This window comes from Arachis duranensis, chromosome 3 (assembly GCF_000817695.3).
Source record: "Arachis duranensis cultivar V14167 chromosome 3, aradu.V14167.gnm2.J7QH, whole genome shotgun sequence".
In the NCBI taxonomy this organism is placed as follows: Eukaryota; Viridiplantae; Streptophyta; class Magnoliopsida; order Fabales; family Fabaceae; genus Arachis; species Arachis duranensis.
Window position 1 is genome coordinate 130,450,912 of NC_029774.3, and position 14,298 is coordinate 130,465,209.

Sequence of the window (14,298 nt, forward strand, 5' to 3'; positions counted from 1 at the left end):
ACTAGTGGAGACTCTGTGAAGGAGATATGTAAGGAAAGATATATTTGCATGCGCACATGGGAGCCAGATAGCATTCAGAAGATGTCTATTTTTTTACCATAAAAAAACATCAGAATCAAATGAGATTTTTTGTTTTAAAACAAAGAGAGTTGAATTCCCTGCCTTCACAACTACAAACATGGCCCAAAACAAAGTACAACAATATGCAATAATTGGTAGTGTTTATCATTGTATTCATTAATTAAAAAACATTTTCATAAAGATATTTTTCTCATTGTAATATTATCTTCATGGGGGAAGATGTCTATCATGACTATTCACCTTTTCCTAATTAGCGCTACTTAAAAAGGAAATACGTATTAGTATTACCTTCTAGGAAAAGAGAGTGTTTAACTATTTATTAGTGTCTCTTTTTAACAAACTGATATTTTTTCCTTCCGGAAAGGCCAAAATGTCCTTTTCTGCTAGGATATTTTTGTTAGGAAGCTTTGGGAGTGATTTATTTATACAATGTGTATAATAGTGTATATGAGTTACAAAATAAATATCACTCATAATATTCAGAATAACCATCTGTGTATTAAGGACAATTATAAAATCAGGGACAATTATAAAATCACTCATTTCAAAAGGATAAGTTAATTTTGGGTTTACCAAAAATCAAATTTTTGATCTTTTAAATTTAAAATTCTAATACCATGTCATGATACAACTCATTTCAAAAATTTATGCTAATAAAAAAAAGTAACACTAATGATTATATCTCTAATACTCTCTAAACTTTTATTATTCACATTGTATAAATATTTCATTGACTTCCATACTTTTCCATTTTGTTAGAAGTTAATTTTTTAGGTCCGTAGTTTAAAATAAAATAAAAGAAAAAGGGAGAATAAAAAACTTTGGTTTGTGTTGAGCATTGATAGAAGAAGCAGGATCGTGAAGAAACATGGTGAAGATCTCGCTTGGCGGATACGACGATGGGGAAGGACCTAGCAACCGGATCCAGAAGCGACTCAGGATGGAACAAGAAGATGGCCAAGCAAGCAGAAACGAAAAGGAGGTGCATGAAGGAGATGGCGGCGAGGCTAGAAGTGCAGAGCATGATGAAAACCCTGTTGGATCTGTAAGCGACGATAAGGATAGGTCTATTTCTGTGACTATCATCGATCCCGATGTCCTCGATTGCTGCATTTGCTATGAACCCTTGACTTCCCCTGTTTTCCAGGTCAGTTTCCCCCTTCTTTATTCAATTTGGGCTTGATGCATGCTTCTGTTTGCTATGTTAGAAAGGAATTATCATAATCAGAGCCATTTGAGACTGGAGAATAAATTATTTTAGGGTTTGAAAGCTTAATTTGTTCCTTTGCAATATTCTTTAACTGTTTCAGTTTCTTGTCTCGTTTAAATTTAGTGAAATATCTAACGATAAAATTTGTTTGTGATCCGTTAAATGGAGAATTCAGTGTGAGAATGGTCATATTGCTTGCTCTAATTGCTGTGCCAGACTTGGGAACAAGTGTCCCATGTGCTCAATGCCCATTGGTTATAACCGCTGCAGAGCTATTGAGAAGGTGCTGGAATCTATTAAAATATCATGCCTGAATGCAAAATATGGTTGTAAACATATGTTTAGTTACAGTAAAAAAAATGAACACGAGAAGGAATGTAACTTTCTGCCATGTTTATGCCCGCATTCAGGTTGTGACTTTCTTGCTTCATCTGAGGAGTTATCCCTCCACTTTAGCCATAGGCATATACATTCTGGAATACAGTTTACATACGATAAATTTTTCACTGTCTTCTTAAATCTTGATCACAAAACAATTGTTCTTCAAGAGAAGAATGATGCTAATCTCTTTGTTATTCACAATAACCATGAGCTTCTAGGGAATTTAATCCATATAACTTGCATCGGCCCCAAATCCAAGACAGGGTTTCATTATGATATCTTGGCTAGGTCCCAGGGAACCTCTCTAATATTGCAATCTTATACCAAGATTGTTCAAGGTCACTTTGCTGATGCTCCTTCAGCAGGGATGCTTTTGATTCCTTCTGATTTTTTTGGTTCCGGACAAATCAAGCTGGATATTCGCATAAGGTCATGATTTCATTACTTTGCTGGGGACTGACAGGTTTGTGTTGTTTGTATTCTTTGTTTACCACGTAGTAGATATTATAACTTAGTATTTAGTATTTAAGCACAAGTTGGAAGCTGAAGAATACTTTCAGTGATGTAAAGGATTATCGTTTCAAAACTGTCATGTAAATATGTTGTTTTCCAATTCCAATTCTATGACTACACTTTATTGTTGTTCAGTCCAAGTGTTTCTGTTGTTCTTTGTCAAAGTTTGTGGCTGGTTGAGTGCCTTTCCAGTCAAACTGCAAAGAGCTTCTCACTGGAATTTGGATTACACGAAATGTGTATTTACATAGCTAAGATTCTTAGCCGTTTATACATAGGTGAGACTCAATATGCCTGGAGTGAGGTCTAAATTTGTTGCTGGTGATGTTATTAGTTTAGTACTCGAGTATTTAGAGGCTTATTGCCATGGGTCCCGTGGCCAGTGTTATACCTTTTTTAGTTAAAATTTTAAGGACTTCCTTGTTTAATTATTTAATTAGAAAGCTTTAAAGGGTCCTTCATCTGGTGACCCTTAATAAAAAGAGTCAAATTTATAGACGAATTTGATGTCCAAAATTGTATATAGAGTTTATTCATGAAAAGTTTCAACTCATTTTTATCGAGGCGATATTTACTATTAGGCTAACATAAATGAGCAAACAAATGATGATGATGATGATGATGATGATGATGATTGTCTCCAACGTGCACGGTGCAAAGTCTGTAATTATGTAAAACAACCAAAAGGATAGTACAATGCGTGCAACTATAGTGTGTAGTACACGAATAAGAAAAACTGAAAAACCAAGCAAGCACAAACAACTTATACTGACAAGACATAAGTGTAAAATAACACAATTGCAACGACAAAGATAAGGTGAGGTCTGTGATAGACCAAAACCAAAACCAAGGCAACCATGCAAGCCAATCCCGAAGGTGATGATGATGGCCCATCTTCACCATTGGACTTGTAATAATATTGTTTCAGTGGAACCGCGAGGCGTCCATAGAGAGCAGTTAGCAACAAGACAAGAGGCAAGATCAAGAGTAGCAAGTTGGCGTTGGCCGTAGCTGTCTGCATGGAAGCCTTGTAGTTCATATATGATGATGTCCATAGCAACAACACCACGATGCCAACTATGGCAACAAGTTGTAAAGGTGGAGCAGATACAGAATACAGAGTTTTTCCTGACCACCCTTGTTCCAATTCTGTATCTGTTTTATCGCTCAAAGTCGAAGCCATTCCCTTGATTTCTTCTTCTTTTTTAAGATATTTATTAGTTTCTTGTGCACGTAGAGAACCGATTATGTATATAGTTACATATTTTCTCTACATATATAGCATAGCATAGTATATATCTGTTTATTGCATGAGTTCCAAGTTCCAACTTCCAAGGGTGAAAGGTGATTTTGACTCTATCTCCAGCCGAAGCCGACCTCTAATTTTGGAGTTTTGCCCACCGAGTTGGGCTTCGGTCACGTGTTTGATGGAGGAGCAAAGCGATAATGATGTGCAGATTATACCGCAATAATTGTTTCTATTTTATTCAGTGTTTTATCTCGGTGTTAATTTAACAAAACTTACGGCGTATATATCTTTTTGGAATGCTAAACGTCATAGAATTTATTATTTTTATTATTAATTAGTTATTAATATTTAAAATGAGTTAAAATATTATTAAATTATTAAACTAAAAAATTAAGTTAATAACTAAAAGTGACGGTTAATAGGGTTTCTAGTGTGTTATATTAGGATTTTGATAATGCTTTATTAGGATTTTTCTTTCCTTCTTTTAATCAATCTCACTCATATTACTTTTCTTCTTTTTTTCCACCTCATTCATTTTTATCTAAATCTATTATCTTATCTATATTCTAATTTCATCCAAAGTCTACCAGCCTTTAACTGACACCCATGAAGCTATGAAGTTACTAATTTGGAATTGTCGAAATTTGGAGAAATCTTTGAAAATTCACAATTTAAAAGGGATTTGAAAATCTCACTCTCCCAAGGTTGTTTTTCTCTATGAAACCAAAAATCAACATCGACAAGTGAAAGCAAGGCTTAAATCTTACAGTTTCAAATATTAGTTCATTACGGATTCACGGAAAGTTATCGGTGGCCTTTCTTTGACATGACATGGAAGAAGAGATGCAATATTCAGATTATTAGTTCTGACAACTTTTATATTGTGGCCTCGATGGTAGAAGTGGGCACTAATGTTTCTTGGGGTATTATTGGAGTTCATTTATATAACACTCTATCACACATAACTTTACACTTAAGATGTAAAATAGAGATGGCGAGGCGCTATGACCTCTATTTGTAAAATCTTATATATAATATAAGTGAAAGAAAGTTTTATCTAGAGCCTTTGAAGGAAATTTTAAAATAAGGTGTTAAACAGAAAAGCGCATCACTCGCGTAACCGATAAGCGTAAACTGGAAAGAAATAAGAGTAAAGCAAAACATAAATATATAAAAATAAGAGTTCCAAGATACAGATAACAAGGCTCCTGACCTGGCTCGCTCCAAAATAGTAACCCAAGAGACAAGAATTCTTCGCTTCATAAACTTCCAGAATGCCTCAGCGAGGTGCCGCCTGACCTGCATCTGAAAACCACAAATATGTAGGGTGAGAATTAGAGGTTCTTAGCATAGTAATAGTGCTCACATAACTAACATATAATGTCTCGAAAAAGTCGAAGGCAATCCTAAAACTTCCGACAATAGATTCAAAATTAAAACCAACATTTAAGATCATAAAATAAGGCAAGGTATCTAAAGGGTTCTAACTTTATCTCAATTCTAACTTAATCCTTAAAATCATCGTCTTTTCTGCAATCCTCCAAAACTCCAATAGAACCACACAGACAAGCAAAACAGACAAAGCAAACACAAGTAGAATACAAGTACGGCAAGAAAATCATATAGCAAGTAAGCATAGTAATTTCACAAAGGCAAACCTAAAAAAAATGCAAACTCAAACAAAACAAACAGATGCATATGATGCATGCCTTTTTTACTGGCCATGAGCTCACGTGTCGGTTATCTTGCCAGAATTCGACACACCCGATAGCTAACCCGGATACCGTCTCTCTGACATGCCTCCACACTCTTGGGATATAGTGCCTGTCACACTCTCGGGATAAAGTGCACATCGCATTTCCTGGGACAAAGTATTCCCACACACTTGGGATATAGCACCCGCCACGCTCTTGGGATATAGGGCCTTTCACACTCATGGGATATAGTGCCCGATACACTTCCCAGTGTAAAGTGCTCCCACACTCTTGGGATATAGCGCCCGCTACGCTCTTGGAATATAGTGTCCGACACATCTTACAACAAAGAGAAAACTCAACATACTCATCATCAACAATCTCAATCAGATTTTCATTATCATGTTCATTCATAATCAATTATCATTATTTTCACATTTAACATTTTCAACACCCTTCAATAACAAATTTCTACTTTATAACTTCCCTCAACATCAAATTATTTTATCCAATAAGTTTACCCACACTCCACAACCTAAAAATCAACTACCAGACTCTAAATGAGAGATATAAAAATTTTAAAAGCTAGAAAATTATTTAAAAATATAAAAAAATAAATCATTTCAAAAAATAAGGGTTGTGCATACGCACACCCCTACCGTGCGTATGCACACGGCTAAAAATAGGTGGTTACGTATGCAAATGTTCCAACTCACATAAAATACTTGCGTCGTGTGTGCTCTTCGCGTACGCATGGTGTAAAATTTAGGGGCTTCAAGCCACATAGATCAGGGGCGGAGCTAGGTGGTGGGAAAGGGGGGCGATGGCCTCCCCTAATTTTAATTTTTTACATGTAAATCATATGTAAATTTCAGTTTAGTCCCCTTAAAATTTTATTTTAGTCTTAGTTTATTGTATAAATATTTTTGGCCCCCTCTAATATTTTATCTAGCTCCGCCCTGACATAGATCCAGAAACTTGTGCCTTGTTGGTTACATAGTTCGCTGGCACCAAAAAGACGGAGATGAAGTAGCACAAAGGCACATCGATTGGACGAGGAAGCTTTATAGTTATATGGAACCTTTTGTGTCAAAGTGTCCTAGAAAAGCATATATCAACTATAGAGACCTTGACGTTGGGGTGAATAACATTCATGGCTACACATCGTATGAGCAAGCTAGCATTTGGGGTCACAAGTATTTCAACAATAATTTCAAAAGGTTGGCACTTGTCAAGACTAAAGTTGATCCTCTTAACTTCTTTAGGTACGAACAGAGTATACCTATTCTCCTGTTCAAGGCCTAAGGGACAAGTATAAAAATTTCTTGATTAATATAATGGGATACTATTTATCCATAGTTTTTATTATAATTATTTAATTAATTATTATTTTAAAAATAATTTGTCACGTAGTAAGTTATTATTGACAAAATAGAGTTTTTTTGAAGAAAAATTTTTCCCTCTTAAAATTTGTGTAAAAACCATTAATTCTTCTCTCTAATGGTTAGAATTTGTATGTGTCAGAAAAAAATGAAAGAATTTACTTTAAAAATACTCTTTAAGACTTTAAGATCAAAATTATTGTTTGATTTTAATATTTTTTTATTGCATAAGAATATTTTTATGGTAAAAATGAAAAAGCTTATTTAGTCTTTTAACAAAAATATTCAAAAAGATATATTTATTTTTTATATAATTATTCATTTATTTGTAAATGTATTTTAGTATATATAGTGATATAATAATTAAAAAAAATTAAATGCTGACTAAAATAATATAATCTCCATGGTATTTTTTTATTCGTCTAAATTTTAATTATATCGATACATATTAATTATTAATTAGCTTACTAAAACAAGCACCATTAATTTTTATATGATATAAACAGACACGTGATGGAGATTATTGCTCAAATTTTGGAGGAATATGTCAAAATGAGTTTCTAGTTTCTCCCACTCAAGGCCCATGGTGCTTAGGCTTGTCTCCCTTGTCTGTCCTTTTTAGTGTGTTGATTGTTGAAAAGTTATTATTTCTTAAGAATCTATACATCTTTGCCAGTTGCCATCTATTAAGATCCCTTTGAAAAGTTTCAAGGTAATTTTTTTAATTTTTGATTTATAAAAAATAGTAGTATTAATGTTTGGTGTAATTTTTAAAATTAAATTGTAATTTTTTAAAAAATTATTTAAGAACTTATAAAAAAGTTAAAAAAAATAATTTCACTCATAATACTATTATTTTTTATTATATTTCTATAAAATAAATATTTTTATAACTAAAAATTCAAACATAAAATAACTTATTTAAAAATTATTTTTAATATAATCATTTATTATTTAAATTATTTTTTTAAAAATAATTTAATTAAATTGTTTACCTAAACTGAACCTCAGTCGATATCAATTATCAAGTATAAAAAATTAAAAGTATAAATATGATATGTACAAGCAAATGCAACCAAATTCCAAAATGTCTCTCCCACATTACTAACTACCATTCATGAAAAGGAAAAATCTGAAAAATAGTTGATAAATTAATAGAAAGGTTGAATATTATAATGTGGATTCTACCCAACACGAAAGCTTAGGTGCTTCATCTTTGGGGTGGTTGCATATAAATATATGGGAAATTCTTCTCAGCGTGCAGAAATTGTGTCGAAAGTACCGAAAGTGTGAATTGGTTAAAGTAGTGGAATCCAACTCTTTGTATTTGTTATTAATAAATTATTTATTTATTAATTATAAAAAATAAAAATATTGTTTATACACTAAAATTAACTAATATATATTTCTATATAAATACATTATAATTTAAATAAAAATTAAAAATAAAAAATAGTTTAAATAACTTACTTAAAGGGAGGTTCGTCGTAGATGAAAAATAAAAAATAAGGAGACTACTTTTCTTTTTATAGGTTTCATAAGGTTCCCTATTACTTTAGATAAACTTTATATAATTAATGAAGTTCGCCGTTATCTATGATGGTATAGTGGAGATAATAATAATAATTTGAGAAATTTAGATAATTTTTGGACAGAGAGTCAACTAAAATTCAGTTTGGTTATTTTTATTAAATGATAATTTTTTATGAATACAAAGTTAATTTTATTATTTATAGATAATTTTGTTAGCCTTTATGATTTCTATAAATATAAATATTTTCTAATGTAAAAGATTATATTTTTAAGAAGTGCTTTTATTAAAGTACTTAAAGGAATAAACTATTATTCCTATAAAATTGTAAACTATTATTTAGATATTTTAAAAATTAAAGCTGTGCATGTTTTTTAATTTAAATGTATTAGAATTTTAAAAATAAAAATATTATTTATATACTAAAATTAATTAATATATATTTTTATATAAATACATTATAATTTAATTTATTTTTAATAAATATTTATATTTCAATCTACACTAGTGGCATAGTTGAAAATTTATAAAACAAGTACATGAAAAAGCTGGGCACCTCCTCAGTGAACAGTCCCACACAACACTACTTTTGCCTTTCTCGTTCTTCGTCATTATGCGTCGGTGAAATGATCCAATTTTTTATAAATAATGTACCCGGACAACTAAGACTCCAATCATTGCACTAATATAATGAAATATGAATAAATGAAATTTCTAAATTAGCATGCAAAAATTAATGAAAATGTTTGATAACAAAAATAATTAATAAAAAATATGAGAGTTGGCACCATACCTTTAATCCTTCACTGTATATTTAAGATTACTGATATGCATGTGATATCAGATTCTACAAAAATGAAGCACTCAAGTCCATATTTGACTGTTGTTGTAATTGGTCTTTTATTTGCATTAGCATATTCTACATCTCATACTCATGATCATGAACATTTCCTTCAGTGCCTTCAACTTCAGAACTCCACCTCAATCTCTGAGGTTGTTTACACCCCTTCCAATTCCTCTTATTCCTCTATACTGCAGTTTTCCATTCAAAACCATAGATTCTTATCCAAAACAACTCCCAAACCCCTAGTCATTGTGACTCCCCTCCATGCTTCCCATGTTCAAGCCACCATAATCTGTTCCCAACTCCATGGCTTGCAGATTCGAACTCGAAGCGGTGGCCATGACCTTGAGGGACTCTCCTATATTTCACAAGTTCCATTTGTTATCATTGATTTCATGAAGTACAGAAATATCCAAGTGGATGTAGAAAAAAGAACTGCATGGGTTCAAGCTGGGGCAACTATAGGTGAACTTTACTATAGCATCAGCAAGAAAAGCAAAACTCTGGCTTTTCCAGCAGGTATATGCCCCTCTGTTGGAGTTGGAGGGCACTTCAGTGGTGGTGGCTATGGATACTTGATGCGTAAATATGGCCTTGCTGCTGATAATATAATTGATGCTCACATGGTTGATGTGAAGGGTAGGTTTCTTGACAGAGAAGCAATGGGTGAGGATCTTTTCTGGGCCATTAGAGGTGGTGGTGGAGCAAGCTTTGGAGTCATCCTAGCATGGATGGTCAAACTAGTTCCAGTTCCACCAACTGTGACAGTTTTCAGAGTTGAAAGGACTTTGGAGCAAAATGCAACTATGCTCGTTATGAAGTGGCAGATTGTGGCAATTAAACTTCATAAGGACCTAACCATCAGGCTCATATTAACGACAAAAGCCAAATTCGAAGCCCTGTTTCTTGGTGGTAAGGATAAACTCATTCCATTGATGCAAGAACGCTTCCCAGAATTGGGTTTGGTCAAGGAAGATTGTACTGAGATGAGTTGGGTAGAGTCAACGGTTTACATGGCTGGATCAAGTAGTAAATCCCTTCAAGTTTTGCTGCAAAGAACTCCAAGCCCGCCACAAAATTACAAAGGGAAATCTGACTTTCTGAAACACCCCATTCCTGAAAGTGGTTTAGAAGGAATATGGCAACTATTTAAGGAGAACGGGGACAAAGATGCATTCATGGAACTAGTTCCTTATGGGGGAATAATGGATGAGATTCCTGAGTCCGAACTTCCATATCCACATAGATCCGGAAACTTGTGCCTTGTTGGTTACATAGTTCCCTTGCACCAAGAAGACGGAGATGAAGTAGCACAAAGGCACATCGATTGGACGAGGAAGCTTTATAGTTATATGGAACGTTTTGTGTCAAAGTGTCCTAGAAAAGCATATATCAACTATAGAGACCTTGACATTGGGGTGAATAACATTGATGGCTACACATCGTATGAGCAAGCTAGCATTTGGGGTCACAAGTATTTCAACAATAATTTCAAAAGGTTGGCACTTGTCAAGACTAAGGTTGATCCTCTTAACTTCTTTCGGTACGAACAAAGTATACCTACTCTCCTGTGTTTAAGGCCTAAGGGACACAAGTAGTATAAAAATTTCTTGCTATAAGAGGGTGTAATAATGAGTGGATTAATAATAAATGGAGGCACTCACATAAAACGTCTTTTTTTTTAAGATGTTTCTATGTTGTGTTTTAATTGATTTTTTGTATAATTTATTCGATGTTCTTCATCACATATTATTAAATTTCTTAAAAAAGTTTCTTTCAAAAAACAATAAAAAGCATTTAATTTGAACTATAACAAAAAAGATAATAGATTAACTATTAATTTTTTTAAAAGATTATTTACATAAAAAAATATATCACATTTATCAAAATATATATAATAAAACAAGCTCTTAAAATGTTTATAAATAAAAAAGTAATTAAGATAAGATAAGATAACTATCATAAGCTATATAAAGGAGAGCCAGAAGCCCTTAGGTACAAACTCATTCAGACTGCGGAGTATCTTTGCAGATTCCACCACCCCGACCACTCCAAGAAGATGATCCGATAAACGTTGCAAGTCCCTGATCCTACAACCACTAACAACAATGGTTCTCAAGATCAGCATTGAACCCAACATGATCACCGAAATCGAGACTTATGACCTCACTTCCCGCCATTATCCTTACATCATTTATGCGCATCCTCTGCATCAACACCACCTCTTCCCAAACGCTCTCCAAGTGGCTCACCAACCTCCTCAAGTCCACTCCCAAAAACACCTCGGTCATGGTGGGTGTAACTGCCGAGCACCAATTTACCAAGTACACCAAGCGCGGCGTCAAGGACCATGGCTACAACTTCATCTCCCTCTGTGTTGGCTCTCACTGCCTCCTCTACCCTCTTCTCCAACAAGCCGACTATTACAAAGCGAAGCAAAATCCTAGGCCCCTCTGCGACTTCTTCGCCAACCCTAGGGTTATCGCGGTGGGAATGGAGATCGAAAAGGTGAAGGCAAAGCTGGAGAAGCACCATGGGATCGAGCTGAAGAAGGCGTTGGACCTTAGGACGATGGCGGTGGAAGGGACGAAAGAGGTAGGGGAGAAGGTGGATCTGTGGCGGTACAATGTTGACAAGTTGGCGAAGACAGTGCTAGGGAAGCACTTTGACGTGGTGAGGCCGGAAGAGAAGCTGGACTGGTACGATGAAGAAAGCTCGTGCTGTTATTACAATGTGTATACGGATGAGAAGACAATGTTCATCACCATTGATACTTATCTTTGCTACCTCATTGGTTTCGAGCTGCATAGTATGATCCATGAACATGAAGTGGGTAAGAGCCAAGATTCTAGTAAGTCCAAAAAGAAGGTTAACAAGAAGAAGAACTCATGAGGTGCCTTTGATTTCTAAGATTAGTAATGAGGTAATGCATGCATAGTTTGATTAGACTTTAGAGTAGTATATGACCGTAATTCTATCTTTATTAATGATAGTAACTTTTACCCTTTCAATTTTTATCTGGATTTAGATATAGATTTTTGTCATGGAGGCCACTCAAATAAAGACGCTTAAAACGTCTTTTTTTAAAGATGTTTTTATATTGTGTTTTAATTTATTTCTGTATAATTTATTTGGTATTCTTCATCACATATTATTAAATTTTTCAAAAGATTTTCTTTCCAAAAATAATAAAAAATATTTAATTTAGATTAAAACAAAAAAGGTAATAGATTAACATCAAAATATATATATATAACAAGCTCAAATCTCTTATATTATAAATTAAAATTCACAAATTTAAATTTTTCTTTCATTTTTAATATAAGCATTAGAAATAAATAAAATTTTTATAACTAAATGTAGTGTAACAAAATATATATAATATTAATTAGTTCTTAAAAAATTTTAAAAAAAATAGTTTTTTTCATTTTAGTAAAATAACTATTTATTAAAGTAGATAAATTAATTATTTTTTTCTCATATACAATTTTTTTAAGGCATAAAAGTAATTAATTAGGACATTGGTTAAGATAATTAAAGTCACTATTTCATTAAATTTTTAATTTAAAGAAAAATCCTAGTTAATTTTCGTATAAAAATTTTCAATTTGAAAACATTGATAAAAATTATGTTAAATTTTGATTTATTTGATTCTCATTTAAATTAATCACTACATAAGTTAAAGTTCTATTTTTAAGTTATATTCGAGATTTAATCAAATTTTTAAAGTTTCAATTTACTTAGTTTGATTTTTTAACTTAAGTATTCGTGACTCATATTAGAGTTTTAAGTGTTTAGTTAAAAAAATAAGGTAAAAAAATTTTAATTGTCACATCAAATAGTCGCTAGAATGTATAATGTAGTAGTTGTTAGTCCATCTCAGCATGTCGTTAACGATTTTGTGAGACAGTGACAAAAATAAGATTAGGAACCAATGTGAGTCATAACTATTAAGTTGGGAGACTAAATTGAGTAAATCGAAATTTTTGAAATTAGATTGAAACATAGTTGTTAGAACCAAACCAGTGATCAAACTGGTCAAGTTACTGGTTCACTGGTTTATTGGTTCAACCGATAAATCACTGGTTGGACCGATAAAACCGGTCTCACGTAAATATAAAATATAAAATAGTTAAAAACTTAAAAAATTAAAATTTGAAATACATATCTTCACTAACATTTGATGAAGAATCAAGTCTCAACTTCTAAAAATAACTAATATAAAAAAACTATAAAATTTTAATACTACAATAGTATCTTATTTTGACATAATAAAAAATAATTAATTCACAAAGCCTATCATCTAACTATAATATCAGTAGATTTTAATACTAACATCAAAATGAATAACCTTAATCACAATACTAGCAATAAAATAGATCAAGTAAATTAATAAAGTTTTAGTGAAATTTATATTTATATTAATAATGGTATATAATTAAAATATAATTAATTTTAAAAATAGAAAAAACAAAAATTAAATTAAATTAGATATTTATGTATACTATATAATTAGTATTTGTCAAATATAATACTTAGAAGTGCAATGGCTAAGTGGCAAGTAGAGGTTATTTTTGCTCCAAGGTTCTTGGTTTGAGACTTTGTGGAGATATTTTAAAAAAATTTTCAAGTAGACCAGTTCGGTTAGACTGGTTTGCACCAGTTCTTACCGGTTCACACCAGTTTTATTCCTAAAAGGGTCTAAGAAGTAAATCGAACTGAACCAGGGTCCGATTCTAGTCTGGTTTACTAGTTTTTCGGTCGAACCAGTTGATCAGTTTGATTTTTACAACTATGGATTGAAATATGAACATAATTTCAGAGACCAACAAGTATTATCTCTTTGTTGACAATTAAGTTGTTTTAATGGAAATTAAGATCTAATAATGGTTTATAATAAAAGAAGCATTCTTTTGCAATACTGAACCTATAGTAGTAGTTAGAGGTGTTCATAGATTATATCATATCCATATAAATCCACAATATTTATCCGTATCTGATCTGTAATTTGAGGATGTGATCTGATCTGTAATTAGATTGGATCGAATCGGATCCACACTCTAATCAAATAGAAGTAAATATGTTTAAAAAAGTAAGCAAAAAAATTATTGACTTTTTTTATAAAAATAAAATTTTTAAATATTTTTTATTTTAAGAATATATTTGATATCTGATCCAAACATAAAAAGTGCGAATATCGAATTTGATCTAATGAGTTTAATGCGGATTGGATCAAAATTTCAGCCATATCCCATCTGTAAACACCCCTAGCAATAATAACTAAAAAATTATAATGAATATATTTTTAACTAAGAGGAAGTGCCAAAAAAAGTACTAAATACAAGAACATTTAATCAAATATTAAAAGACAATTTTACTTTGAAACAATTGGACTTTTTTTGCTCATATATAT

At 32.1% G+C, this 14,298-nt stretch overlaps 2 protein-coding genes across 2 annotated transcripts; both read left to right on the forward strand.

Moving 5' to 3' along the window:
- Positions 1-837: 837 nt before the first annotated feature.
- Positions 838-2,584, forward strand: LOC107481708 (E3 ubiquitin-protein ligase SINA-like 10). The gene is made up of 2 exons (XM_016102006.3): positions 838-1,228; positions 1,467-2,584. The coding sequence occupies exons 1-2, from the start codon at positions 950-952 to the stop codon at positions 2,106-2,108; spliced, it is 921 nt and encodes a 306-aa protein (XP_015957492.1). The 5' UTR covers positions 838-949; the 3' UTR covers positions 2,109-2,584.
- Positions 2,585-8,876: 6,292 nt separating this feature from the next.
- On the forward strand, positions 8,877-10,539 carry LOC107481707 (tetrahydroberberine oxidase). Its single transcript, XM_016102005.3, has one exon. It carries the CDS (start codon positions 8,897-8,899, stop codon positions 10,481-10,483), a length of 1,587 nt encoding a protein of 528 aa, XP_015957491.3. The 5' UTR covers positions 8,877-8,896; the 3' UTR covers positions 10,484-10,539.
- The last annotated feature ends 3,759 nt before the right edge of the window (positions 10,540-14,298 follow it).